The sequence below is a fragment of the Rhea americana genome, unplaced genomic scaffold (assembly GCF_003343005.1).
Source record: "Rhea americana isolate MKP2758 unplaced genomic scaffold, rheAme1 scaffold_110, whole genome shotgun sequence".
Classification (NCBI taxonomy): Eukaryota; Metazoa; Chordata; class Aves; order Rheiformes; family Rheidae; genus Rhea; species Rhea americana.
The window spans coordinates 242,878-268,869 of NW_028185151.1; the positions used below are offsets into that span (position 1 = coordinate 242,878).

General features: G+C 37.6%; 1 protein-coding gene across 6 annotated transcripts in view; it reads right to left on the bottom strand.

The window, feature by feature from the left end:
• LAMA2 (laminin subunit alpha 2) overlaps positions 1-25,992 on the bottom strand; it is a 376,763-nt gene that overhangs the window by 51,912 nt on the left and 298,859 nt on the right. For all 6 annotated transcript variants that reach the window (XM_085314063.1, XM_085314044.1, XM_085314054.1 and 3 more), the window contains 5 exons: positions 23,291-23,429; positions 16,882-16,984; positions 7,788-7,904; positions 4,110-4,292; positions 1,307-1,461 (listed from right to left, as the gene is read on the bottom strand). In XM_085314063.1, the coding sequence (XP_085170189.1) occupies positions 1,307-1,461; positions 4,110-4,292; positions 7,788-7,904; positions 16,882-16,984; positions 23,291-23,429 (697 nt within the window). The remainder of the gene's footprint in view (positions 1-1,306; positions 1,462-4,109; positions 4,293-7,787; positions 7,905-16,881; positions 16,985-23,290; positions 23,430-25,992) is intronic.

The window sequence follows — 25,992 nt, forward strand, 5'->3', positions numbered from 1 at the left end:
TTTTTTTGAGACAGGATGATCTATCTTTTTCTTTGTAATATCTTTGATCAGGCCAATTTAAGACACCTTTTAACAATTATTCTTAAGCCAACAGTTGTGTCTATCACTGCATTCTGCTTTGAACTGGCCCTTAATGGAGTTGGCACCCATAACTAGGTTTCATTTGCACAGCTGAGTGACACATGCATTCTGACATGTGTGCTAGTTTCCTGAGGCTCTGAGCATAGATAAAAACAATATACTGCTTGCTTTCACAATGCCAGCAGAGAGGCAGTGACAGTACAAGGGTATCTCGATTCCAGCTAGACATGTTTGTGTTACTAGAACAGACAAACATAAAGGTATATAACCTTATGCTTTTAGGACAAACTTTGACAGAAGGAGACCCACTATATGACCAAATACCCAAACACAGTATTTCCCTATCTCAGAAATGCTGAGCAGTTAGGTACTTCAAACTAGTTAGACAGAAGATGCAATGTAGCAAGAAAACTATAGACATCATCACAGTAACATGTCTCTCCATCCTGGGCAAATTTCCCTGAGAATATGAAATACACTTCCTTTCCTTGAGACTATTAGTCTGTAGACGTTTTTATCAATCATATGTATTTTTTCTATGGGAATTTAATGTATGTTATATAGGAAGTTTCGCTAAGTACCATCTTTAAGAATTTTTTTAAAGTAACTTCCCTCATTGCATTGGATCTCAAGCTAATAACATTACTATTGACCAGCTGGTCATTGACTTTAGAATATACCTGAGTCAGGGAGATGGACTCAGTTCTGAATAATCAGACCAGAAAATGTACTCTTATCCCAAATATGAGTCCTCAGAATTGCTAGTGGACAAAGAAAACAAAGGACATGGGAAAAGCAAATACACCCAGGATTTTCAAGGGAGTTTAAGATGGCCCATATCATTCTCAGGTAATGAGAGTTCTATGAACTTAGATGATTAATATCACAGCTGAGGAAGAAAATACATTTTCATAGACACACACACAAAAAAGATGGATATACCTTTTTGACTCTTCTGCTGTACTATCATCCACAATACTTCTTAAATAATAACTTTTCCATATATATTCTGACAGATGTTATTGATTTAACAAGGGCACATTTTAAATGAGGAAACAAGATATAGAGTGAAAATCATCAGAACATTCTGTGTTTATCGGAGAAATCGTACTCCTCACATGTTTAGAATTAGAAGGGATTCACCTCATGGAAATGAAGCAGAAAAGTGAAAAATCAAATCGYGCCAATACTCATAAGGTCGTCCTACTGAGAAAGGAGGGCTTACCGAATTGGCTTGCTTCCGAGCTTGGTTTATCAGCTCTTTTATCTGAGAAATATTTTTCCCTAAGTTGTCCTGAAGTTCTTTGATTGGCTTGAGTTTATCTAATAGGCGATCTGCTTCCTTTTCTAGGTTTTTAATACTGGAATCAGCATCAGCAACTTCATAAGAGAGAATAAGATAGAATATTAGAGAAGGGTATCAGAAAATGATTATAAATAGCAATAATAAAATTAAAGAGAATTCTGCATACACAGTACTCAAGCAATTGTATATTCTACTGTAGGATATACGCAGACTAGGAAGCTAACTGAGCAGAATAACATAATTTATGAATATTTTAAAACAATTTTAAGTAGCAATAGTAAGAAAAAAGGTGTTAAAGGAGGATTTTTGAAGGAGTAACAATGCTTCAGATCAGGATGATCCTGATGAAAAGCATTTGCTGTCATAAAATGTGTCTATGAATGAAGTACTTACCTTCTTTTTTTACTCCTGTTTTGAAGAAATATGTTAGATTAACGAAAACCAGTTAGTGTTCATTAGTAATTTCTGCAAAAAAGTTAGATGGCTATAATTCTTTAATTAGTTATAACGGTCATAACCAGATAAAGGTTTTATTCTGATCAGAAGTTTAAAATTATGTATGTGCTATCAAAAGCAGTAAAAAAAAAAAGCAGCAGAAAACTGCAAATATTTGCTTTTTTTCAGGTGAAATTTATGATTTCCTAAGATGATGTTCTCTCTTTTTCTTTAAGCTCCAGATGATCAATATTGCCTCTCAGCACACAACCAGTGAACTATCCCCTCTCTCTAACAAYTTGTGAGTGGATCTGAGAAGTGCAGCACTTGGCTAGCGTTAGGGCATGGGTTTGTGCAGATAACTGAAAGGGACAAACCAGCAGTTTACCTGAGGAATGCAGACAGAATGGAAAAATAATTGCATTATAGTTGGATAAACATGACAGTTTGGACATCTAGTTTTTGGATACTAACCCAGACACTGACACCAAACCTTCAGAAGGTTTCTTAAGGTTTCATAGTCAGTCACCATGCTTTGAGGGAACAGATGTTCCTTTAGTTACAGCCTTTCACAATTTAGCTGAATTACCAGTTGCACTTTTTCAGTCTTCTAAAAGTAACTACCTATTCTAGTGAATAAGAAATGTGGAGCACCATGCAGAAGCTTTGACAATAAGCTGTGAATCACCACTTAATAGAAAAAGCACAATACAAGAAGAAAGAAAGAACGAAAACATACGTACTGATTTCTGTAGGCAAGATATGGAGACAAAGGAAAGAGAAGAAAGAGAAGGTAACGTAAGAAAATGTTATTACCTTTTATATATAGCACATCTGCGTAATGAGAATTCAGTGCCTGAACTCTGGCACACACCAGAGGCTGTCTACGTTAGCATGCAGCGCTGAGGGCCTAACAGCCACACTATATGCATTTTGGATGCTTTACTTTGCATTTGCTCTAATCTGATCCTGCAATCTGAATATCCATTGGCAGTTGGAGAATGGTACATGTATTTCTGGAAAGCATCTTCTAGTTTTGCTTCATCTGCCATGAATAGTGTTTGCAAGCTTTGATAGCAAACTGTTTGTGTGTAATAAACTCCTTAGTGTGAATTAGATCATGGTAATGGCACACAATTAAGAGATTCACCTCAAAATTTTGCTCTTGGCCTGAGTTAAAGTGCTAATGTACACATAGCCTTAGGGCATTTGGACTGGGGCAGAGGCCACACCAGCTGCACCACTGGAATAAACTTTTAGGCACCCTCCCAGTTGTTTATCACTATTCTGACAGTATCTACCTGGAAGATCTGCTTGTTCCCTAACCTGCTGTAATCTAACTGAACTGCTTTTTAAATCAATACCTAACTTTTCTTGTTGCCTAAACTGATGTGGCTCAGTCTAACAGGGATTACGCCTGGGGCTCACTCGTATATCTCAGTGGAAGAGGGAACCACAAATTCCAATAGCAAGAAAGTGCCATTGGGATTAACTTCTTTCACTGGTGCAGTTGCAACTGGAAAGAGGACATCTATCCATGGCATCAGACTAACAACCTCCTAAACTGGATGTTTTTAGGTGAGTTCTGTAAGGCTGACCACAGATCTGGGAAGCCCAGATTAGCTGGGGAACTAGTCCTGCAGTAATTTTGTAAAGACACTCTGGTTTTGCAGTCAGCCCTGGCTGTACACTGCTATGCTCTATGTGCTATTATTCTACTATAAAATGTGCTGTAATTAGAATCTGGTATTTCCATCATAACTAAAAGGGAAAAGCTGAAGTAATTGTCACACTGGATAACAGGATTCACTACAAAATAAAGAGCACACAAAGAGTTTCCCTGGAATCTCTGTTTTATTCCTCCTTTTCTCAAATGTCTCCAGTGTTCCGCCAAAAATAGAAACTCACATGAAAGAAAGCCAGGATTTCTCTGAGAATTAATTATTTGACTGAAGGTAGGGATAGGGTAGGAAAATTTCCATGAATTGAGTGGTGAATTATCAGTCAAAGGGCAATTCTTTGGTTATTCACCCAYTTAAATACTTTGAAGAGTAGTCTGCGAAAGAAATGTAACTACTTTGTGTTCCTCCTGCTGATACTAGCCTTCCTTGAGATTTAAAGGCTCTTTTATATATAAAGTCCAGAAAACAGAAGTGATAGAGATTCATTTTACCCCAACATACCACAGGAATTCTATGCAAGTGAAGTTCTGAAGTGTCTCTGTTTCTTTTGGGGATCAGATGGAGTACACGTATTAAAAAAATAATAAAAAAAAGAAAGGTCTTACTGTTCTTGACAGGATCCTTCACAACCGCATTTGTTTTTGCCACATCATCAGCAAGTTTACTGTAGTTGTTTCTCAAGCCAAGGAGATTTTGGTTCAGATCTTTAATCTGGGCCAGGACATCATTTGCAGTATCGGTGGCTTGTTTTGCTTTGTCTTTAGCTGCCTGCACCTTTATAGCTGTATCTGTATGTAGGAAAAGATAATGAAATGATGGTCTAGAACACAAAAGTTTTGCTCACATGTACCAAGAATGTACTTGGGTCAGAATGCTACCATCTTCACTTGTGCAGTTACATACTCTCTGAGAGCTCCTACTTCACATATAGCAAGACATTATTAATTGTAAGCATGGATTGCAGAATCTGACCATTTATGTCTTTTTTGAGACAACAAACACACCCAGAAAAGAGAAAAAGATTGTCTTTACAGCTCCAATTACAGGTCAAATTATTTTTATTAGATAATTTTTTGTGTAGTTTTGTTGTTCCTGAATGCCTGGTTAGCCTCTGACCAAGTATCAGAGATAATATTTGATATTTATAATAGAAATGGGATTTCAATGTTCTGATTGAAATAGGCACATATGAAAATAGGTATTTATTAACTCATGTGCACAGTACAGAAATATAGCCCTGTGTTCCATGTGTTTCAGCTGCAATCATGACAAACAACAGATTAGAACAAATAATCCTGTGAACCAGAAGACTGAGGGTCCACTGAGTGCGTTAATCACACTCATCTGTAGACATCCTTGGTGACCTTGAGTAAAACAATTAGTCTCATGCTGCCTCAGCTCTCTGTCTACAAAACGGAAAAAATGTTCTATCTTTGAGGTGAAAACATTCAAGTTTGTAATGTTTTTGATTCTACAACTGATAAAACAGACTAGTAGGTATTTAAATAGGTATTTATTTGAATCATGCATTAATAAATTGGTTAGCTTTAAAACTTATATTTCTTGGGCAACAGGGCAACACACAGCACTTGAGCAGTTCAAGTACAGTTGCCATGCAGGGATTAGAGCATGATGATCCAGCAGCATTAGGCTGTGCTGTGCTGGGGGCTTCCAGATATTCTGAATTCCCACAGATGGGACAAAGTGATCAAGCAGAAAGATGGACACACCAGCTTGCAAAGGAACCTGTGCGAACTCCCACTCCAACACCTGACCAGAATGGAGTTGTGGAACCCCCAGGAGCCTCTTTTTACCACCTGCTACCTGTGAAACTATGAAATTGTTCTTGGGGTTGCTTTCCTCCTGTGTCCTCCAAGGTATCCTTGTGACTCAAAGTCATATGAGAATTTTGGAGTGCTGCTTATAAGTCTGGACATCTCTGATATGACTACACAGAGATGGTGCTGCTTCTTGTACTGACCGGGGCTTCCTGTTGCAGACAGGGAGTTAACTGACTGCATTTCGGCAGTGAGGAAGGCACAGGAGGATGTGGTTTTTTTTTCAAATTCATAGTAAGAGCTAATTTATACTGAGACTTGCTTGAAGAAGTTTGGACCTTTCCAATTCTATGAATGTGTGACAAGACAAGGCATGGACATTATTTCCATATTTCCCATTTAAAGGGATCAACAGTATAGGCTTCCAAATGGTTTCCTGGATGAGATCTTCTTCTATGCAACATCTGAAGTGCTCAAGCCTGTGACCTGGGGAGCATGCTATGCTTCCTCAAGCCAAKCAGAATCAGCAGGTTTACCCCGTACACCAATGAGTTCTGCAACTCTTCTTGAGAGAAGATGTATACCTGTGGTTCAAACAACTCTATCCTCATTTCTGATGGTTTGGCTCTGAAAAGCCCCCAAAATACACTAGCACCTTGAAAGTACAATCGAACCTTTAATAACCCATTACAATAATCTGTACTGACAAGTGAAAGAACAGAGCACTGATTGCCTTCTTCCACTTTCTTTTTTCATCATATCTAAGTATCTCTTTGCCAGGTCATTATTACAGGCCATGTGAGCTTTCCGTGTATAAGTTGGAGTGACTATGTTACTTCCCTGCACACCTTTTACTTATTTTCCATCACACTTACAATGCACATCCTTACACATGTGGGTTCTTGGCCTAAGGTGAGCTATTCCTCTCCCTCACTTTATTTTTTTTCTGGTTTTATTTGGCTATTATCATATCATTCATAGAAGAATTATTAGTCTTAGTTGCTCTCTACTTTCTTGAATCCTTGAAGGACAAGATATATGTAAAAGTCATTCTCTGTCCCCATCCTTACTGGTTATTTCCCTGTTTGATAACTAATTTACTATATTTTCTTATCCTTGCCATTTATTAGCTCTAGATTTTATTCTTAATACACATCCGCTTGTGTATTTGAGTGTCCTTGTCTCAAGAACAAGTATCCTGTAACTCTAATCTGACAAAAGTTTATTGCATTGCTAATGGTTGCATATTTCATATATTTCTTTTACTTGCTTTATATTTAGCATTCCACATTCAAAGGCCAGTTGGCCTCAGAGGTCCATTTTGTTTAACTGAGACATCTATCTCTGTGCTCAAGAAGAGAACATTCATGTCAATACCTGTGGCCAAAATCCAGGAACTGGGATAAGATGAGCATAATGTATTAAAATAAAATCTTATGAATGACTGATTTTAATGATCTCCACATTTTTCTCAGTTATTTGGAATCTTAAAGCCACAAAAATATGCAAGATGAATAGTAAGTTATTTTTCATGCCAAGATTTTACTTGCAGTCTGGACCTTCCGGACAACCACAGAAGCGACAGAATATAGATTTTCTTTTGAGACATTTGTTTAGGCATATTTTCAGTTCATTATAATAAAGTGCTCCTTGGAGAGAAAAGCCATAGCAAATTACACTGACAAAGACAGGATAAAGCTTTTCATTTCCTAAAAACAAACCTTCTCTTTATCACTGTCCATTATAATGAAGTTACATTGTAGCTCCCTGCGACTATCACAACACAAAGCAATCTGCGGTTTTTTAATAGAGTATTCTAAGTGTGCATAGCACTACAAGGTTAAAGAAAGTCTGTTCCAGTTCTAAGCAACTTAGGGTCCAAATAATACAGGCAACACCAAGTAATGACAGTACATGATACTGCAGCATAAACCACTGAGAGTGCTAGAAAGGTAAAACAAACATAGCAAAGTTCATCTTGCTTTGCCTGTAAAGTCAATAGGTCTTTATTTTTCTTGAGTTAAATGGTTTTACTTTTGGATCACTATAAAAAACACAGTTCATTACAACAGCAGTTTCATAGAAAGGATTTTCTGGTTTAAAGAAGACTGCCTGTCTCACAATGCATCATAATTCACCATAATTCTTTTCCTTCCTGAAACCAGCCAATACAAATTAGAAATATATGGCACCTTCTACCACGCCAAAATACAAACCAATATCAGGTATCTGTTTTCAGTTCAGTTCTTGCTAACATATCTTCATCTTAATATAATAGCTTCATCTTAATATAATAATCAAATGATCTTAATATAATAGCTTTATAAAATAATTAAATAATAATTTTAATATAAAAATACAATCTTAAATAATAAAATTCGATCATCTTAATAATGGTCAAAGTGGGCAGAATGTGGACATAGACAAAAGTTAAGCAGCTAGATGTTAAGTGATGGAAAATGAAACATGGGATGAGTCAAGTGCCTGAGCACTTTTTCCACTTACCATTAGGAATGGCTGACAGCTTTCCAAAGGTATCATTCAAAGCTCGCAGGAGAATGTAATTCTTCTCATCAGCATCTTTCAATCTGTTCTTCATGCTGTCCAAGTTATCCCCATTTTCTACCAAGAGTGCACACATACAGAAGCTTTAACTCTTTGTTTCCAATATCCTTTCATTACACACAGAATCTGAGGGGCAAAGCCATTTCTCAACATATTATACTGTGCAAACGAGAAAGTCCAGTAACAATAGTTACTGTTGTAGAGTCATCAAGGATTTTACTAAGGTTTACACAGAGAGGAGAAAAAAAAAAAAAAAAAAGGACAATCACAGGCGGAAAGATTTACCCAAATTCACATAATGTCCCAGGGATAGACTGAAGTAGCCTGGTGTCTAGTCACAGCTTAGATTCCTAGATTAAATTGCTGGTCACGTTTGCTTCCTTAAGGTGTTGCTTAGAACGAATGATTTGAAGACTGTGAGGAAAGAGGCAAGATGGATCGGGTCAGCTTACTGCCCTGATCAGAATGACCAATGCCCAATTCTCACTGGGTGTTCTCAACGGCAGGAAATCACACTAGCTCTGATGATCAATACGAGCAGCCCACACTAAAAACAAGTTCTTACGAAATAAACACGCTCTTTTTTTTTTTTTTTTTTTTTGGCATGGGAGAAGCATTCCTTATAGATAAAAATATCATAGAAATTTGTTTAAACTGGAAAACTTGTACAAACCAACAGAACAGTTATATCATATTTTCTGTATGTTACTGATGAAAGTGACATTATCTTCTACAGCTAAGTTAATGTTCTTCACCAATTGCTTTGCATAAAAAGTATGAGTTTTTTTAAAACAGCAACAGCATAGCAATGATTTTTCAAACTCTCAGAAGTGAGGTTTTAGCTAAGCTTTACAACTATTTAAACAGACATTATCTCAAAAGTCAGAAATAAAGTTTAGCAAGTAAAATGCTAGTTACTGCTGAAAATAACTATTTGGGGGGAAGGAGGTGTTTTTCATTATTTCTTCATACCAGTGTAGAACTCCTTGGCACAGAAAGCTGGTAGCTGCCCAGCCTGGAGGCTCATCCTATTGGCAAACTGACTCAGCATCACGGAGCTTGATAGCAGGAGGTGGAGAATAATTTGTACAAAAGTTGTTCGTGACGCAAACGATAACTGTGACCATCAAATATGTGACAGTTTATTGAAACTGAACCCCTAGTGTTTGGATACTTAGCCAAAAAGTTATGGGGGCAGGAAAACATATTGGAGAGGAGGTTTCTCAGGGAAGTACGGTCATACACTTATGAAGAGAAGAAAGCATCCTTTTCTCTTCACAGACAGTGATTAGATGTAGCATTTTTACTACAGCATCTCCAACAGCATCAAGGTTGTAACCTTTCTGTGAGAGACTAAACAGAAGAATGGATTAAAATGAGGAACTGATAAAATTGAAAATACTTTTTCTTTTCTCCACACCTTAATTCCAAAAGTTCCAATTTTTAGAAGAATATATTTTCTGGGAGTGGCTCAAGTTCCACAGTTTATTAATTTTTTTTAAACTAGACCTGCAAAAAGCAAGAGCACAGTTTGCCATTAGAAAAACCAAACAAAATGCATATTACTCATGACAAATCATTAACTGTATTTTCTGAGACTATAACAACACTGACAAGCTCATTCCTTCCATTCTCTCAAATCTGTGAACTGCTTAATTGATTGCTATCATGAAACCAAATTGCCTGAAGAAGCCAATTATTTAGTTCAACTGTGCTAACATATCTGGACTTCCCAGCTTCTAACTCTGGTAACCTCATATGATCTAAAAGCCTCAATACTTTCTGGCTGCACGTGCACTCTAYGCATTGATTCGTATGTGCATGAACCACAGCAGAATAATTGTCTTTGATTGATAAGCCAATTACTATAATGCATTAAGATATAAATTAGGAACTTTAAAAARTTATATTTTATGTAATTTATTAGAAAATATAAAGTCATTATTATAGAGTGAGTGATTCTTATTTTATTGTAAAAAAAAATTAGAGCAAGCAAGAGAGATGAATGCTGACACTTCAATTTGGACAAAAGAAGCAACATCCAGAGGAAGGCAGAAGAAAAAGATCAGTCACAGTGGGAAATGGCAGCCTCTATTCAAGAAAATGATGAGAMTAAGGAGCTGGCTAAAGCAAGATTGTGACTTCTTGCATGTGATCTCCAGCTATGACTGGATCTTGCAAAGTCCCTGAGGACTGCATAGAGATATCTTTTGATACTAAAGAAATKGGACTGTCTATACATATGAGACAGAGAAATACTCGATGGAATTTAAATGACTCAAATTCTGAGTCTGAATTATCATTCRGAAAGAGATCCATTTACTTTGCTTAAATTAGAGTGACCTGGGACTCCTGGAGTGCCTGGGCGTAAGCCTTCATTCCTGCCTAATGCCCCACAGAGAACAGGATGCTTGYGTCAGCTGTAAGAGGCGCAGTTAACACTAGAATAAAGTTGGGATGAATCCTGTAGGAATTCAAAAGATCACCCTTCTCCTCAAAAATGCCTTCTATTTTTAAATGACAGGTTTTGATTCCACTGACCGACGGAGCTCCCGGTAACGTGATGTTGTTAAACCACGATGAACATACGAGATTCTGACCTTAAATAGTCTGAGACTAGAGCTGAGTTCATTTCTTGTTAAGCAATACTCACAAAGTTGTTTTATTTGCTCCATTTAATTTTGAAATTACAGTCTGTCTGGTATTTTCTTGGTATCCCTGGTGCCTTTTTGGAATGTTGGTGTTTATAAAGTGTGTTAATACTTCTGACATATTTGATGCATTTCAGGTGGTGTTTGTAGTAACTTTGTTGCATAGTMTTAAATTATTCTTTTTTTCTCTTTACTCAGCCAGACCGAACATTATGTTAATTATTCCTCGTTTCATATTTCTGAAGAATCACATTTTCAGACGTCTGTTTTTAGCTTTGTAGCCATACCAGCAAACTAATTTTTATGAATTTTAATAAGTGAATTTCCCCTGAAACTCCCAGATTTGAATATTCAACCTCCAACTGTTCCATATTTTTTATTCTACTTCCTCAAATTCATTTAAACTCTTAAAAAAAATTAGGATAATAAAGCCATAAATAAATGCCCTGAGGGAGGCTCTTACACAAAGAGACCTGAGGAGCTGCTAAGGCTACTGTCAGTTTTTCACAGAAATTGTTCATTTTGCTCAGTGATAACAACACAAAGCTATGTTTTGCAGTAACTAGTCCTACYCCAACTTGTCCAGACAGCCTCTTCACTAAGTATTGAACTAATTTTGTGCATGAATCAAAATTGAACAAATTTCATTTCAGGTTTTTCCCCTTCCTTTAATTATGACCATTTATGAAGATTGCTGAAGCTATGAGTTGAAGGCCTGAGATCCTCTAGTTTATCGTTGAAGCTAGATAAAATACAGGCAGCTACAGTCTGAGTTTTTCCAAACTACATAACGAATTTGGCTTGGAAGAGGTTAGTGCATCAGCACTGAAAGGTACCAGGCACTGTCAATTCCCTTTAAATTGCAGGTTGAGGAATACCCTGCAAAATCCATCTCAATCATGTTTCTACTTGATTACCTCTGCATGGAGATGGCACAGCATGCCAATCAAGGTAGTGTTTATTGTTCAAATCAACAAAACTATTTATGCATTGCTAAAATTAAACCCTAAAGAGTAAGCAGGATTATGAATGACTTTGCAGGTATGGGTCTTTACGATTTCTGGCTCCGTTAACATGAACAACTATTTTCAATTTTTGTTCATCCTTCCCTGGTTAAATGCTGCATTCTAGAATAAACTGCTCCCCTTTTTCCTCAGAGTGAATAAACAGAAATAAGTSAATATGCTTCATTAAGAACTTAGCTATATGCAGTGATGTATTTCTTTTTTTATAAGAGACTATTCACATTTCTTCAAATCACACACACCTGGGGCACTTGTTAATTATTGGTGATGTGCCACAGATGCTTTCTGATAGTTTGACCAAATGCAGATTTCCATGGGAAACTATCCAGGAAGATATCATAAGGCCATGCTACTCAATGCATGCCCCTCAAAAACAGGAAAGAAAGGTGTAAATCTATTCTGCAATAGCCTACCCAGTTGGTTTCATTCACTGGATGCTGCACAAATTAACTGGCAAAGATATGCACATCTCTGTGATGTTTGTTTTGCTTCCTACAGATAGAATTCTTTCACCCTACAATCTCTTCCTATAAAGAGGATGATGGTACCCAGCTAAATTTTTATCCCCCAAACAATCAAGACCTTAGAAACTGGCAGCACGAATGAACTGATGATAGGGATGTAACTAGAGAAACGCAGCTTAAGATGGTCAGCTTTTTAAAAAGACTGTTTTCCACACCAGCTGTAGTTTGTGAATAAAGATTATGTTGGCCACAAAACTAATGCAATAATTTGCTGAATGCAATGTGCCACATTAGCTAAAACCAAAACAGGGGAGAATACACAAACAAGGGATTTAGCTGCACCTGTCAGCTGGAAAATGTTCTAGCTAAAAACGTTCACTTGTTGTCAGACGAGACAACTCCCCTAAAGTTGTCAATTCTTAGGCCAAAAGAAATGATATGAGCTGAATTTCTGTAGCCACCTGACACCAGTCTCCAGCTGAAGAGGAATTTATACATTTTATTTTTTTCTTCTCATTGATCAGTTTTGACAAAGCTTGTATATCGTCTCAAATCTGCACTGAGGCAAGTAAGTTTTAAATAGCAAATTCAAAATTACGAGGAAGAGAAATTGCTCCTGGCAAACTGAAAATCCCTCAAGGCACAGAGAGAATGAAGCTGGCAGGCAGCATTTGCTCATTTGCAGCCAAAATTTCAAAACTCCTTCTTAGCCAAAGCATTACATATAGACTCTGCTTCTCCCACTAGGAGTTAGAAGTTAGTCCTTCTAACTCCTAGCCCCATAGAGACAGAAATGACTAAATCTCCATTTTAATAGCTTCTGTCAGAAGCTTTGCTTTGTAAGGACTGTTTCAGCAGTTCTTTGGTGGCATTTTCTTGATTAACAGCTGTTTTATAACTACTGTAATTGGCCACAAATCAGGGGAATGTCATAATGAAGTAAGAAAACATTTCCACTTCCATCACAGCCCAGCCTGGATTTCTGGAGGATATATTACTTGAATGGTTTACAGGTTTTCATTACTCTAATTAATGTACTACCTGTAGTGCAGAGAGAGAAATTTTAAACTAATGATCACTTCTGTCTACCAGATCTTAACAGAGTGCCCATCATCCATCCTTCACGTCTTCATTTCCAGCAGAGACCCTGAAAAGGGAGGCTCTGTGAGAACTATAAGAAAATCTCATTCTATTAGTTTTGCTCTGAACTCTCACTTTCTATCCTGGAAACACCAAGACATCCAAAAAGGATAATGCTCAGAATACTGGCAACATTACTACTTTGGAGCAAAAGCAGGTGAGGAAAAAAAGAAATCTCTCCTTGCATTTTATTTTTCTGTGTCTGCATTCCAGGCACAACATCAGCTGATCTATGCGGGTCAAGCTGTGGAGCGTGGCCATATTTCATCAGCTACAAAAGGCAGGCAGTGAGGAGTTCAGAATGCTTGTCTGTACGAAGCACTTTTAATCTAAGTCATATCGGAGAACATTAAGAAAACCCCATCTCATTAACCTTCAGAATGGGGCAAGAACATAGACAAAAATTTAATATGTGCATTTTAAGCCTTGTTCCCTGCTTGCATTACGATTGCTGTATGAATCTTCAGAACGTTTAGACTTTCACTGCTGAATTATGGAAAGGGTATCCGTTCAAATTCTGGCTGGAGTGAAATGTGAGAATAATGCATGATTTTCAAAAAATCTCTTCCGTAGTGTCTCGCGATGACTCTAATGCATCATTTTCAGGGTTAACCCGGACAGTGATATGGACCGCACAGACGCCCCAGTGTAACTGTTGGGGCAGTCTCTTTGGAGGAACTCTGCAGCGGGGCAGGAGCAGCGCCGCCTTTTCAGGCGTCGCGTCTACGCCAGCCACTGCGAGCAGCAGGAGGCTGCCTTGCAGCAAGCAGCACRGATAGCATCCCTATTCTTTCTACTTCAGCCCTGCTACATTAAATGCACATTGGCCTCCCCTAGTTTTGTGATTCTCTGCGACCTATTTATTTAACGTGCGCCTCCAGCCGTAAGTCTGTACTGGATCTTGCACTAAAGAGTCACCGCAGAGTTCTRTGTAAAGAGTAATCTAAAATGTATATCCAAGCTTTACCAGCTACTGCAGACACCTTTTTTTTTYCTCAGAACTGTTGCAATATATTTTTTTGATTTTCAAACAGCATATGACAGTGAAAAGTAATTAATGAACTTATTAAACATTATATCCATTTTCTACTTGTTAGCAAGTTCTGACAGTTGAAATTCTAGGGCTGCCAAAAAGAAATGAAGACTTAGTAATAGCCAAAAGATGACTCTAAGCTGCATGGCTCTCATCCTTCTTGCTGTGTGTTTTTGTAATGCATCCCACAGGAAGCCAATGGAAATTTTATATGTTAAAACTGGAAAGATTTGGATCTGTTATCAAAATCTTTCTTGCTTCTAATAAAAATAATTTTTAACTACTGTAGCATGACAGAAAAGCTTCAGGCATCATCTTTATGACAGCCAGTTAAAACTGCCTCCCAGGAAAAATCATCCGATATTTCTAATTCTGATGCAGGAAACAAACAGAAAAGATCAATTTTCAAATCCTATGACGAGCTTGCAACTTATCAGCAAAAAAACTAAAACCTCCAAAACATAGCATAGCTGTCTTCTTCCTCTTATCTTTTTCACTTAGATCTGTTTTCTCTCATAGGTTTTTAAGTGCTATACCTTTTCCTACTTTGTGTTTAATCTCAGGTTAACCATAATCTAACACAATAGCTTCAGCCAACTGAATCAGATTAAACTATCATGTATTTAGTATGAAAAAAATTATGAAAAACTACTGTGACTGGACACATGCTTTTCAACATATATATTTGACAAAACTTCAAATTAGAAAACAGAGGGGATWACAGGGTACTAATTTGGAATAAACCATGAATTTTTCAACTCAAACTTCATTTATCTAGACCAATCAAAAAGTTAGTCAGTATTTAGATGAAAAATATTCAAAAGTAGTTGTATGGAAGACTCAGTAAATTGACACTCCTCTCTCTAAGTGCTTACTAACCCAGTGACACAAACACTACATGCTCTTTAAGTTGCTTTGGTAGATATAAAAACCCAGCAACCAAAGCATCAATGTTCATCAGGTGAGTGTGTGAAACAGTGTTGCCATTCTTCAGAGTGCATAATTGTGCTTATTTCTCCTCAGATTTAGACCAAACAAAATATTTCTCAGCTCCTTTCCAAGACTGCTGTGGAAAAGAACTGTTGTGTGCTGTTAAACAGATGCTTCATGAGTGCTGCAGTATTTTCTTAGAGGACCTATAAAACAATCTGTCTAAATAAAGGTGCATGAGATACACTGCTTTTTGTTACAAGCTTGTGCAACAGCACAAGCAATCATTGACTCATAGACTTGAAACAGATGTCTACCCAAAGATGATTTTTCTCCTTCTGTCCAATAGTCATTCCTAACTGATGTCTGTATGACCTGTTTTCAAAGATTTTCAAAGGCTGAAACTCCCTAACCTCAGATAATTTATTCCAGTACTTCTGTATTTTAGTTACTAGAAAGATTTTCCTAACGTGATCCATGTCAGTGCAGCTGGAGATATGTTAGTCCCTTCCTCTTTGCAGAAATCTTTACATAGTCCAAGCATATTAAGTCCCTACTCAATTGTCTCCTTTTCAGTATGTAAACATAAATTACTTCAATCTTTTGCTTTGGCCCCCTCCCCACCTTCTAAACCTCCAGTTATTCTTCAAGACATCTTCCAGATTTTCTGCAAATGACCACAACCTTCCTCAAGTGCAGCGCCCAGGACTGCAGACAGCTATCTAGCTAACGCACTATTAACCCTGAACTGAGCAGAAGGGCTGGTTCACGCRTTTTGTAAGTCATGCTCCTATTTATGCATTCCTCTGTGTCATCTGTCTTTTCTACTGCTTCCCAGYGGGCGGTCCAGGCTCTCTCCTTGCTCCTCTTCTAGTTATTCACAGGAGCCCGAAGGAGTTTGCATGTGCTCCCACCGACTGGTGTGCTACTTTCTCGGACTGTGACAAACRCATTCGCAGTCATACATTTACTTAATGATGAGAAAATATGCAGATAGGTTATGAACACAGCCYGGCCTGAACTACCAGGTGTTAAATCTCATCAAATGGCACTGGTTAAAACCTTGCAGGGGTTTTTTGAGTGGAAAGTACTCGAAATGAAAACTTCTGCAGAAAGTGCAGAAAAATAAAAATGCTTGAYTTTTCACCAGGAAAGCAAAATATTGTCTGAAGTCTACAAATTGTGTAATTCGAGTTATGTTTAGCCACGTATTTAAAGTTGGAGAATAATTATATACATTTTGGTGAAAATTTCACCAAAATTTCCYGTTACCTGCTTTTTGGCAAATATCTTCCTCCTGTGTCCCTATGCTTCCCTTTTCTGGCATGACCTCATAAGCAGCCTGAAAAGATTTAGTATCTCTGGCTAGCATTGCAAACYCCGCTTCAGTATTAACAAAAACAACAATTTAATGCTGGGCTGGTTTTGGTACCAATTTTCTRTCAGAGCAATTAGCAAATCAGAACCCCTATCTCCATCCCTCTCTTCTCCCTACCTCTCTTACTCTCACCCTTAAATAACAGAGCACATACCGTAGTTAGCAAGAGAAGACCAAAGGTCCCTCTTCGTTAGTCTTCTTGTGTATCCAAGAAATGCACAGAGCAGACCTGTACCCCTGCACAAAGCCTGGACCCAAAATACGAGACTTTTCTCCATGGATCCATTGTTCAGTTTAATGTCAAGTTATAATTTCACTTTTTTTCTGTTGAGAAGACTTCATACAGGAACTATAATAGTCACACTATATTTTTCTTGTATTTAATGGACCTGAATGCAATATACTGCACATACCTTTGACATCATTTTCTAGCATCTTGGCTTCATTAAGGACCCTGAGGCTTTTCTGAAGAGAGCCCTTGGCGCCGTCCTTTAATGATCCTTCAGGACCAGATGTCTGTAGGCAAACAAGCAGTGTCACACACACAGGAAATTATCTTTCCATCTAGCTCTGAATAAGTCTGAAGCTATAAAAGATATATGAAGAAGATCTATGTGAACAGTCATCTGAAATTTTAAGTGACCATCAATGTGAATTATATGCCATTGCCATTACAGTGGTCTACAATAAAATAAAAAATAATAAAATAATTTTCTTTTCTTAATTTTAATTTCCTTAAATTTTATTTTTTTATTATTTTTTATATATATGTATATATATATAAATATATTTTTTTTTACAGGAAGACAGTTCTCTTTTGGAATAGCAAAAATGACTGAAAAAAGGAGAAACTGTCTATAGCATAACAGAAACAGAGAGAGAGAAGAAAGGATATTGCAACTTAAACATGTGGGTTTCTGCCTGCAGCCATGGACAGAACAGCACACAGTACAGTCCTTCTCCCCAGCAGCAGCTACAGTTTAGAAGTCAGACTGGACCTAATGATCTAGATTCTAATACAGACAATGGAGATGTCTTYGTGCTTATATTCAAAAATTGTAATTGTTAGGTTAATAAAGGAAAGATGATAAAGAAATAGAGTTTAAAAGAAGAAAGGGCAACTACAATTAACTTGAAAGAGTTTTTATTACTAAATAACCACCCTTCACCATGCCATTTAAAGATCTCTCTCTTTTGGAAAACATTCATCCCTATCTTCAGTGCAGAGAATGATCAATAGGTAGAATTATTTTTCTAAATTAGATTAGTATTTTCAATTGATAAGATATGCTCTAGGTTCTGAACCATTTACTGTTCAGTTTGTAGGAATGAACTCAGGTCACACATCATACTGAATACTGTTCTTTGAGAATACTCTTGACAGCCAGATAACATTCTATATTAGTCATGGGTCATAGCATTGTAACTAGTATGTAATTAAGAAGCAGCTATTTTTCATTTTCTAAGGCAGATACATATACTCCAAAATTAACTGTGTCAATTAAGTGACACAGTTATTATTAGTATTCATTATTTATATAATCAGCAAGCTCAGAGGTGATATTTTGCATACTAGTGAATCTATGTTCTTTCTCTAGGACACGTTATAAAGCACATATTGGACTTGCTCATGCCCCCCCCCCTTAAAAAAAAAAAAAAAAAAAACTTAGGGAATGCTTTGGATCCTTTGATACTTTCAAAGTTCACAGTAAAGTTCTCTCTAAAGGAGTATCTCATGACATATGTTGCCATGTCACAGAGATATAGCTGTTCTTGTAGTTCCTTGGAGTTCCTTGTAGTCATACGGGACATGAATGCATGCATAGCTTTCATCATGGGCGTAAGTGATTTTATGAAGCAAGGTTCTTATGGATGCTTTATTTCCAGGTTCACTTAAAATACTGTGCTATATACACAAATTGCTGTCAAAATCAACACGAACTATATACTTGGAATTTCAACAAAATTAGTTCTTTAATAGATTTTTATCTTTATTATCTAATATAAGTAACTTTGCTTATAGAAAAAAAAAACATATAATACCAGAAAAAAAGACTACCCAATTAAACAAAAGACTGCTCCTGAAGGACAAATGTTTGGCCAGATTTGTTGGCAGATGCACCTGTCAAATCAGATAATACTTTCATATTCCTTTTCCCTTTAGCATCAGAACTTAGGGAACGATCACTCTGTGATCATGGATCAAAAATAATGACTGTTATTATTATTAACAAATCACTGGGCATACTTGTCTGGCCATTAAAGCTGTTCAGATTTGATAGAATGAAGTTGGAAGGCTAAATTTGCAATGCAAAAATAGGAAGTTCATCAGATCAGGTACAATAATTGGGTCAGGGCTGACACTTATGTCAGAAACAGATTTCATCATAAAGTTAATACTAAAAAAGCCCTTATTGAGAAAAAGAAATCCATACTGATTAAAAACTTTAATCCTCTCAATCAGAATTATTTCAAAATAAATATTAAATAAATAATCAGGACATCTGATGTAAAGCATACTTTTTTGCTAGCTTTGCTTGTAGCTCATCAGATGTTTATTAATGGTGAAATCACAAACATTTTCTGACTTTGTGTGAGGTGAATTTGAGTGCTGGTAGCAAGCATCAGTCATGATGAACCCTGTTATGATTTAGTAAGACTGACAGCCAAGGGTCTGTGATATTGTTTTCTAAAATGGTACTCCTGCTATAGGAAAAAAAGAAAAGAAAAAAAGAAATTGTGGTTCCAAATAAATTGGAATCTGAAGAATCCGAGTTCGAATTCCGTCTGCTCCAGAGCACACCTGTCCTGGGGACAGCAGCTTCCTCACTCTGTGACTTCCTCCGTATCCCCCCACAACCCCCTTCCACACATGCTTTTTGCAGCTTGAGTGCTTGTGGCATCTTGTAGCAGGAGGGGAATCTCAGTWTGTATCCAAGCAAGGCAATCTCGATCTTGGTTTAGAGGCATAAATGCCTAATAACATACTACAAAATGCTGCCGCTGAAACCATACATCACCATTAATGGTCTGTTTTCTCCCTTCCATTGGGCATGGCAAAAATTTTAACACAGTTTAACAGAAGGTGTTTAAAAAAAAAACGTCCACTGAATTGCAGAAAAACTATGAATTATAATTAGCACATAATTATGGGTAAGGAAAGCAGTTGGCAAGAAATATTCCCTCTATGTTCCTTTTTCTGGTATTTCAATGAATCTTGAATTCCACTTCTGCCAAATGGCCCAGCTTCTGCAAGACTAGTGGAAAGATACCAGCTCAGCCCACAGCCTGAGGCGTTGTGGCACTCTTCTGGGACAGAGATCTCTTCAGATCTCCCAGGGATGGCTGTGCGAATCCCTGGGTTATTGCCCTAACAGGGAAATGTGCCACAGGCTGAAAGTTGGAGGAAGAGTAGCCACGGCCACAAAATGTTATGATGGCCTTCACCCACCCTCGGCAGCAGAGGCTGGGCATGGTCTGAACATGTATGAGACTGAGAACTGCAGGGGACTTCACAGAAAGAAACTTCTGAGGTTTCACAAACAGATGCAGGCATGAATGAAGTAGGCATCAAGTTGCCGCAAACTGCTGACATGTCAGCAACTTTGGTCATGTGCAGAGGTACAGTGCCAACCATAGAGGTAACTGCACTAGGGTAGTTTTAAGGATCACACACTTGAACTTGTCTGCCCACTTACAAGATGTTTTGTAGACCTGCGTTCTAATTCATATCAGCTCAAAACAGTTCTCCCTTACTTTTAAATTAAAGGATTTTCTTTCACATACACATATATTTTGAGGAGTTTTTACCTATACAAAAGCTAAAGCTGCAAATACTTTCACCAGTTCTGAGAATTATTTGAGAATTCTGAAGTATCAAAATATTATGAATAATTTGCAGCTCACAATATCCTCCTGAGAAGGATTTCTAAGCTATTAGCTATATGTCACTATTATCTAAAGAAACCCRCCATGCAACGTAACCGTTGGGATGCCGCTACAAAGGGAGTAAAAAGCACTGGTGGAAGTAGGACCATAATCACCTAACATATCACCTGTGGCTCCAGTTACTAACCTGCAAGTCCTCTCTAAAAAGCCTGAAAACAATAAAAATACTTTCCCAAGCTACATTTAATAGCTATGATTCCGATCCATTATTGTGACTCAACTCTTCAGTCAGTTACTGCCTAGGCTAAGTAATGGGATGTGGAAGCTGCTTGAATGCTACAGATTTCTCTTCYGTGATGAATTTATTTTGCTTTTAAAGGGGAGAACAAATCCATCATATAAAACTTGGGAAGAAATTTTCTGTCACATTTTTAATACATTTTTTTTCAGTCATTTATCAGGCTTCCTATAATCATGATGGATTTTAAGCACCTTTACATGCTTGCTTTTAGCAACATTAGCTTAATTTGAAAACAAGTAATCTTCCAATTAAAAAACTAACAAAAAAAAAAAAAAAATCCCCGAGAAAGCACTAAGGTTTCTGTAATTTCTTCATTCCAATGACTTGCAGGATGGAATCTAAAAATCAGCCCAGCGGCTACCCTCCTTAGTTTATGCATCAGCTCRCTGCGGTTGGGGAACCCAGTGCTAGAATTTGCCCGTGGGAAAGGCTAAGCTCAGGGGTGTGACCCTCCTCTGAAGGTCCCTTTTAGGAACTTGAGACCTGAGTCCTTTCCAGAYGATAGCTGCTCCTCACTGTTCTCGTAAAGAAGAGAGCATGGTTCCCTCTTTATRAAGGAGGGAGATGACAGGGTATCTGTCATGTAGAGCAGCTTCAAAGAGCACCTGCTCRTGAAGGAGACAGTTTCCAGAGCTTCCTCTGTCTGAGAGGGCACAAATCCACAAATGCTGCCTTTCAGGAGATGCTCAGGTAGCCCTGAGCAAGGCTATGCTCCCATTCCCTCACTGAAACTCAGCTAAAAGTAAGTTCTTCGGGGCCTGAAGAACGAGGGAGCCTGCTGAACTAGGATGAGCAAACTTTCAGCAGTCTTTGCATTAAAGAAAATGAAAGAATAGAGAAAGGACTGAACTCCACAATTAGCTGTTGGGTTAGGCATACATTTTTTAAACCTAGGATAAAATCCTAATGCAATCATTTACCAAATTAAAATAAAATAACTTATTCTGCAGGAGCATGATAAACACTTGCTACCTCTACTCAGTATTAAGTCGAATACATTTAAAAGGAAGTAGCTCCCTCCATTCTCCTTTTTTCTATTAACTAGATCCCTGTTACATAAACACAGCAATAAATATGCTCTCTAATGCATACATACAATRGAGATGTTTAAAAATCTTGCCTTAATCAAGTCTGAGTTTCTTTCCTTCCTACTCATTTGTCTCCGCTTACACCATATTGTCCATCTCTTCACTTCCAGCCCATTGAGATTATCTAGCCACCTCCTCTCTGTGGTATAATCAGCTTGTTCAATGCCTGATGCATACTCTTTTGTAGCCATACTCTAAGTGCTTCCTTTGTTTTTTGACTGCTGTATGTCTGCTTTTCCTAACTCAACCCTCAAAACATCCATCTGCCTCACTCACTGTGAGTCATCAAAGGAGCAAATCCTAATAATAAGAAAAAAAATCCACAGCTCCTTATTTACTTCTGCAGTGCTAATTAGTAGCTCCAGTGAAACAAATAACTGTATTTATAGAAAACCAGCACATACTAACATGTGAGGTGAATATTTTTCATCAAGGGAGAAAAATGGTAATTAGTGTTATTTGAACCATAAGTTGAAAATCAAAATTGTCTAAAAATATAAAAATATTTGTGCAATGGTTAGCTTTATCCCTCTCTTAAATACAGACCTTTACAGCATGTTACTGCTTTTGCTATTTTTGTAATCCATCTGACTTAAGTTACTTTCTGCAACATACTTTTATTCATCTACAAGTGCTGCAAGTGCAAGCTGCTTCTGTCCATCTATTTGTTCTTCTATACATTTCTGTGTTAAACATAGGGTCTGGAAATTTCATGCCATACTGTCGTCTCCTTGGTTATTTCTTGCCTGTGGGGCTGTGCTCTCCATCTGACTTCCATAAATTAGCCGTTAACTCCTTTGATGCTTGACATAAAAAAATATGCTCCAGCTATGCTCAGAATGATCACTGCTCACAAAATATGTGTTATATAGCAGAGTTCCTCAATACAAATCAGGCTGAAGAGCTGGCTTTACCTTAGAATCTCATTTTCAAATGTTATCTCCATTTCATCCTAGAATTCACATTTCACACTAGGAACAAGGTTTCACTGTGAAAACTGGCAGTTTAGAAAAGCAGCTGTATAGTTTTTGTGAACAAAACGGTCATTTCCATTTCTAGAATTCTACTAATTCTAGTAATTCTGCTCTCAGTTCATCCCATGCGCAGGGAAGTACCTTTGAGTATTTTCTCAGATCTAGGTTATTTAAGTTAGGTACTTTAGATGTGTGCAAAAAAAATCTGTTAAATATAAGCTAGCTTTATAGAGTATCAAATGATGTATACTCCTGACTYCAAGCTTTCCTGCAACAGCTATTGGCTTGAGTTACAGGAGAGACAGAAAGACAGAAGACAGAAGGAGGACAAAGAGTAAAAGAAAAGGGAAAGGAGATTAAAAAAAGTAGGAGGTAAAGGCAAACAGGCACATAGTCTAAATGTACATGTACCTCTGGCAGGGACATAGCTCTCTGATCTCAACGAAAGCATCTTTGGCAGCAGGGATCTCTAAATAAAGTTGTAAGATACAAAGCAAGGAAACTAGAATAAGGTACAGCAGGGCTCCACAGAAGATCTAAGCTTCCTTCCCAAGTTGCTTATTTTTCTTACCGCTTGCATAGCTTCATTTGCACGAGCCTTCGCTTCCTTGGCAACTTTCTCAGCTTCATCCGTGTTATCCTTTATGTTAGTATAAGCATTGAAAGCAAGAGTRGCATTGAAAGAGAGGTTTTTGGCTTCAGCAAGGATTCTGTTGGGATGGAAAAAGTAAACACACCATGAAACCTGCTATCAGAGCTCAACAGAACATAGTACCCTACTTTTTCAAACTGAACAGCCTGTCTTTCTAAGCCCATTTCTAAAGCACTGCTTTAAAGAGCAACGCTACACTTGAGATTTCAGGAGTTCTGGCATCATGTGTTTAATGGGATTCATGTTTTATCTGTGCAGAAAGATATAAAAAATGACGTTTCTAAAGAGCAGGTTCTGTGAGATAAAAATGGATGAGACAGCAAGAAAAGATAGCGCAATACTTAATACTATAATCCAAATGACATATATTCATAATATGGGTTTATAGGTTATTTACTGAATCAGACAACTACTGAATTTTACACTGTATGAACACGGGGGATATCATCACAGGCATGTTTCACTGTGGACTGTATGAAGCACTCAATTCTTTGTTTGCCTGCCAAACACAGAAAGGCCAGGCTGGAGGAAGATCTCATTATCTAAACCTAAATGTTCATTTTGCTTACCAAAATGAAAAATACAGCCAATTATGCTTCATATTGAATAGGATGTTYCATTAACATGAAACATGCCATTATAACAACTATAACCTAATTAAAAGATAATTAAAAGGTAAAATAATATTTCCTGGTGCAGGGATTGGCGCTCAGCTGACCCACTTCCAGGGAAATTTCTAGCCACTGGCTAGAGAAAACACTTTTCTTGAACTCTGTGAGATATATTCAGATATTTTCTGCAAAGAAGAATGGCTCCAATAGAATTAACTTGAAGATATCCATCTCAGAATACATTACAGCCTGATGCCTAYGACGCTGTCCTGAATAAAGGGTAAACAGATTCAAAACCCTGCTTGAATTGAGCAAGAATGGATTTGAACTTAGATTTTTGCCTCTCAGGGAAATGCTCTAGCCATCAAGGTACAGGGTAATATAAGGGAAGCAGGCATTAATCCTGCTGGAACTSTTTCAGCTTGTACAAAATACTTAGTCATTGAGACAGAATGTGTGGGAGAAGGAGAAATTCCCTCTCCAACCTGGTAATTAGACTGTTCTCTGGGGAGCCAGGACAGCTGGGCTCCAACYCTCGCTTCAGTGAGTCTGTAATGATTTCTACAAAACGCAACAGGAATGACAAAGCAGACRGAGGTTATACTCCCCAGACTCCATATGTAGTTTATCGAGGGTGGGAGCCTCTCTTAAGGCTGCTGCCTAGAAGTAACGTGGCTGAACTGCCTCTGCATCATCCCGGGAAGAGCAGATCTCCTTCCTCAACTATGGATGGAGCTCACTAGGCTATAGCGAGTTTTTGTGACATCCTTAGAAGAACGCCCAGCTAGTAAAGTAATCCTTAGAAATATGGTTCAAATCYCCTCTGGCTTAGGAGGGAACTCAACTGCATTTTCTACACTACAATGAGGTTTACTCATCAACAGGCTATTAGGCATAAGGGGAAAAGCCTATTCTAATACTTCCCTGTATAGAGGAAAAATGACAGTTTTTCCAGGTTAAATTCAYGAGTGGCTCCATGTTCCACCTCTCAAGAGAACATCCTCCCGATCAATCAATGTGCTATTTAAAGCCTTTTTTTTGGGGGGGGGGGAGGGTGATCTGAGAGAAATGGCTCTCCCACAGTTTCTCCTGTAAGATGAGATGGTATTTTTCAGCAAATTTAGTATTAACTAAAAGACACCCAAGCGCCAGTTGTGAGGATAAACACAGTTTTGAATTCATAAGCTAACTACATAGAGACTACATATCCCTGTAAAGTATGACTGGTTATGTTGGTGCATGCAGTAAACAGCGTTATCCTGATGCAGGATGACATGCTACCTTTGTATTTTTCCTCCTTTAAAATTTTGTAGCTGACCACACTAGAAACTTTAATTTTGAACTATTTGCTTTTAAACATAACTTCAAATGTCCTTGATTCTGCATTTTTTGGTATATCTTGAGAAACTGAGGGTGATGTCTGGATCAGATAAAAGTATACATTGTACTGCTATACCACAATGAAGGCTGCTTTAAACACTACCCCAGCCTCCCTTAAGGCCAATCTGTCAGCCTATGTTAAAGTACATGCATGCACCCATGAAAAAAATCTGTTTTACACTGTTAAAAACCTCTATCTCAAAATTTGTCTTGCCAGCACTTCATTATAGAGGTTCAATATTCTTTTCTCTCTGCATTTTCTCAAATGCTCAAATTACTTTCTCCACACTTATTCGACATCTATTTGAATATTTATATCCATATTTAGTATTGTAATTGGATGTGACAGAAGTCACCTAGTTTAGTCCCAGAGGTGCAGCACAAAACTGCCCTGTGTCCTGATCAGAAAGTGCACGTAGCTTTTATAAAAGTCCTTTTACTCAGGAAACCATAACTACCATTATTTCATGTATTCCTCAAAATGTAAATTAGACCAAGCATCTATGTAGAGTGAATACACTGTATGTGAGGCCAATAATTTTTCAAGTACTTGATATTTTATCAGAGATAATTTTGTGCCTTTTCCTCAAAATTGCAGATGTAGGTATGAAAACATGCTAAGCTTCTGCT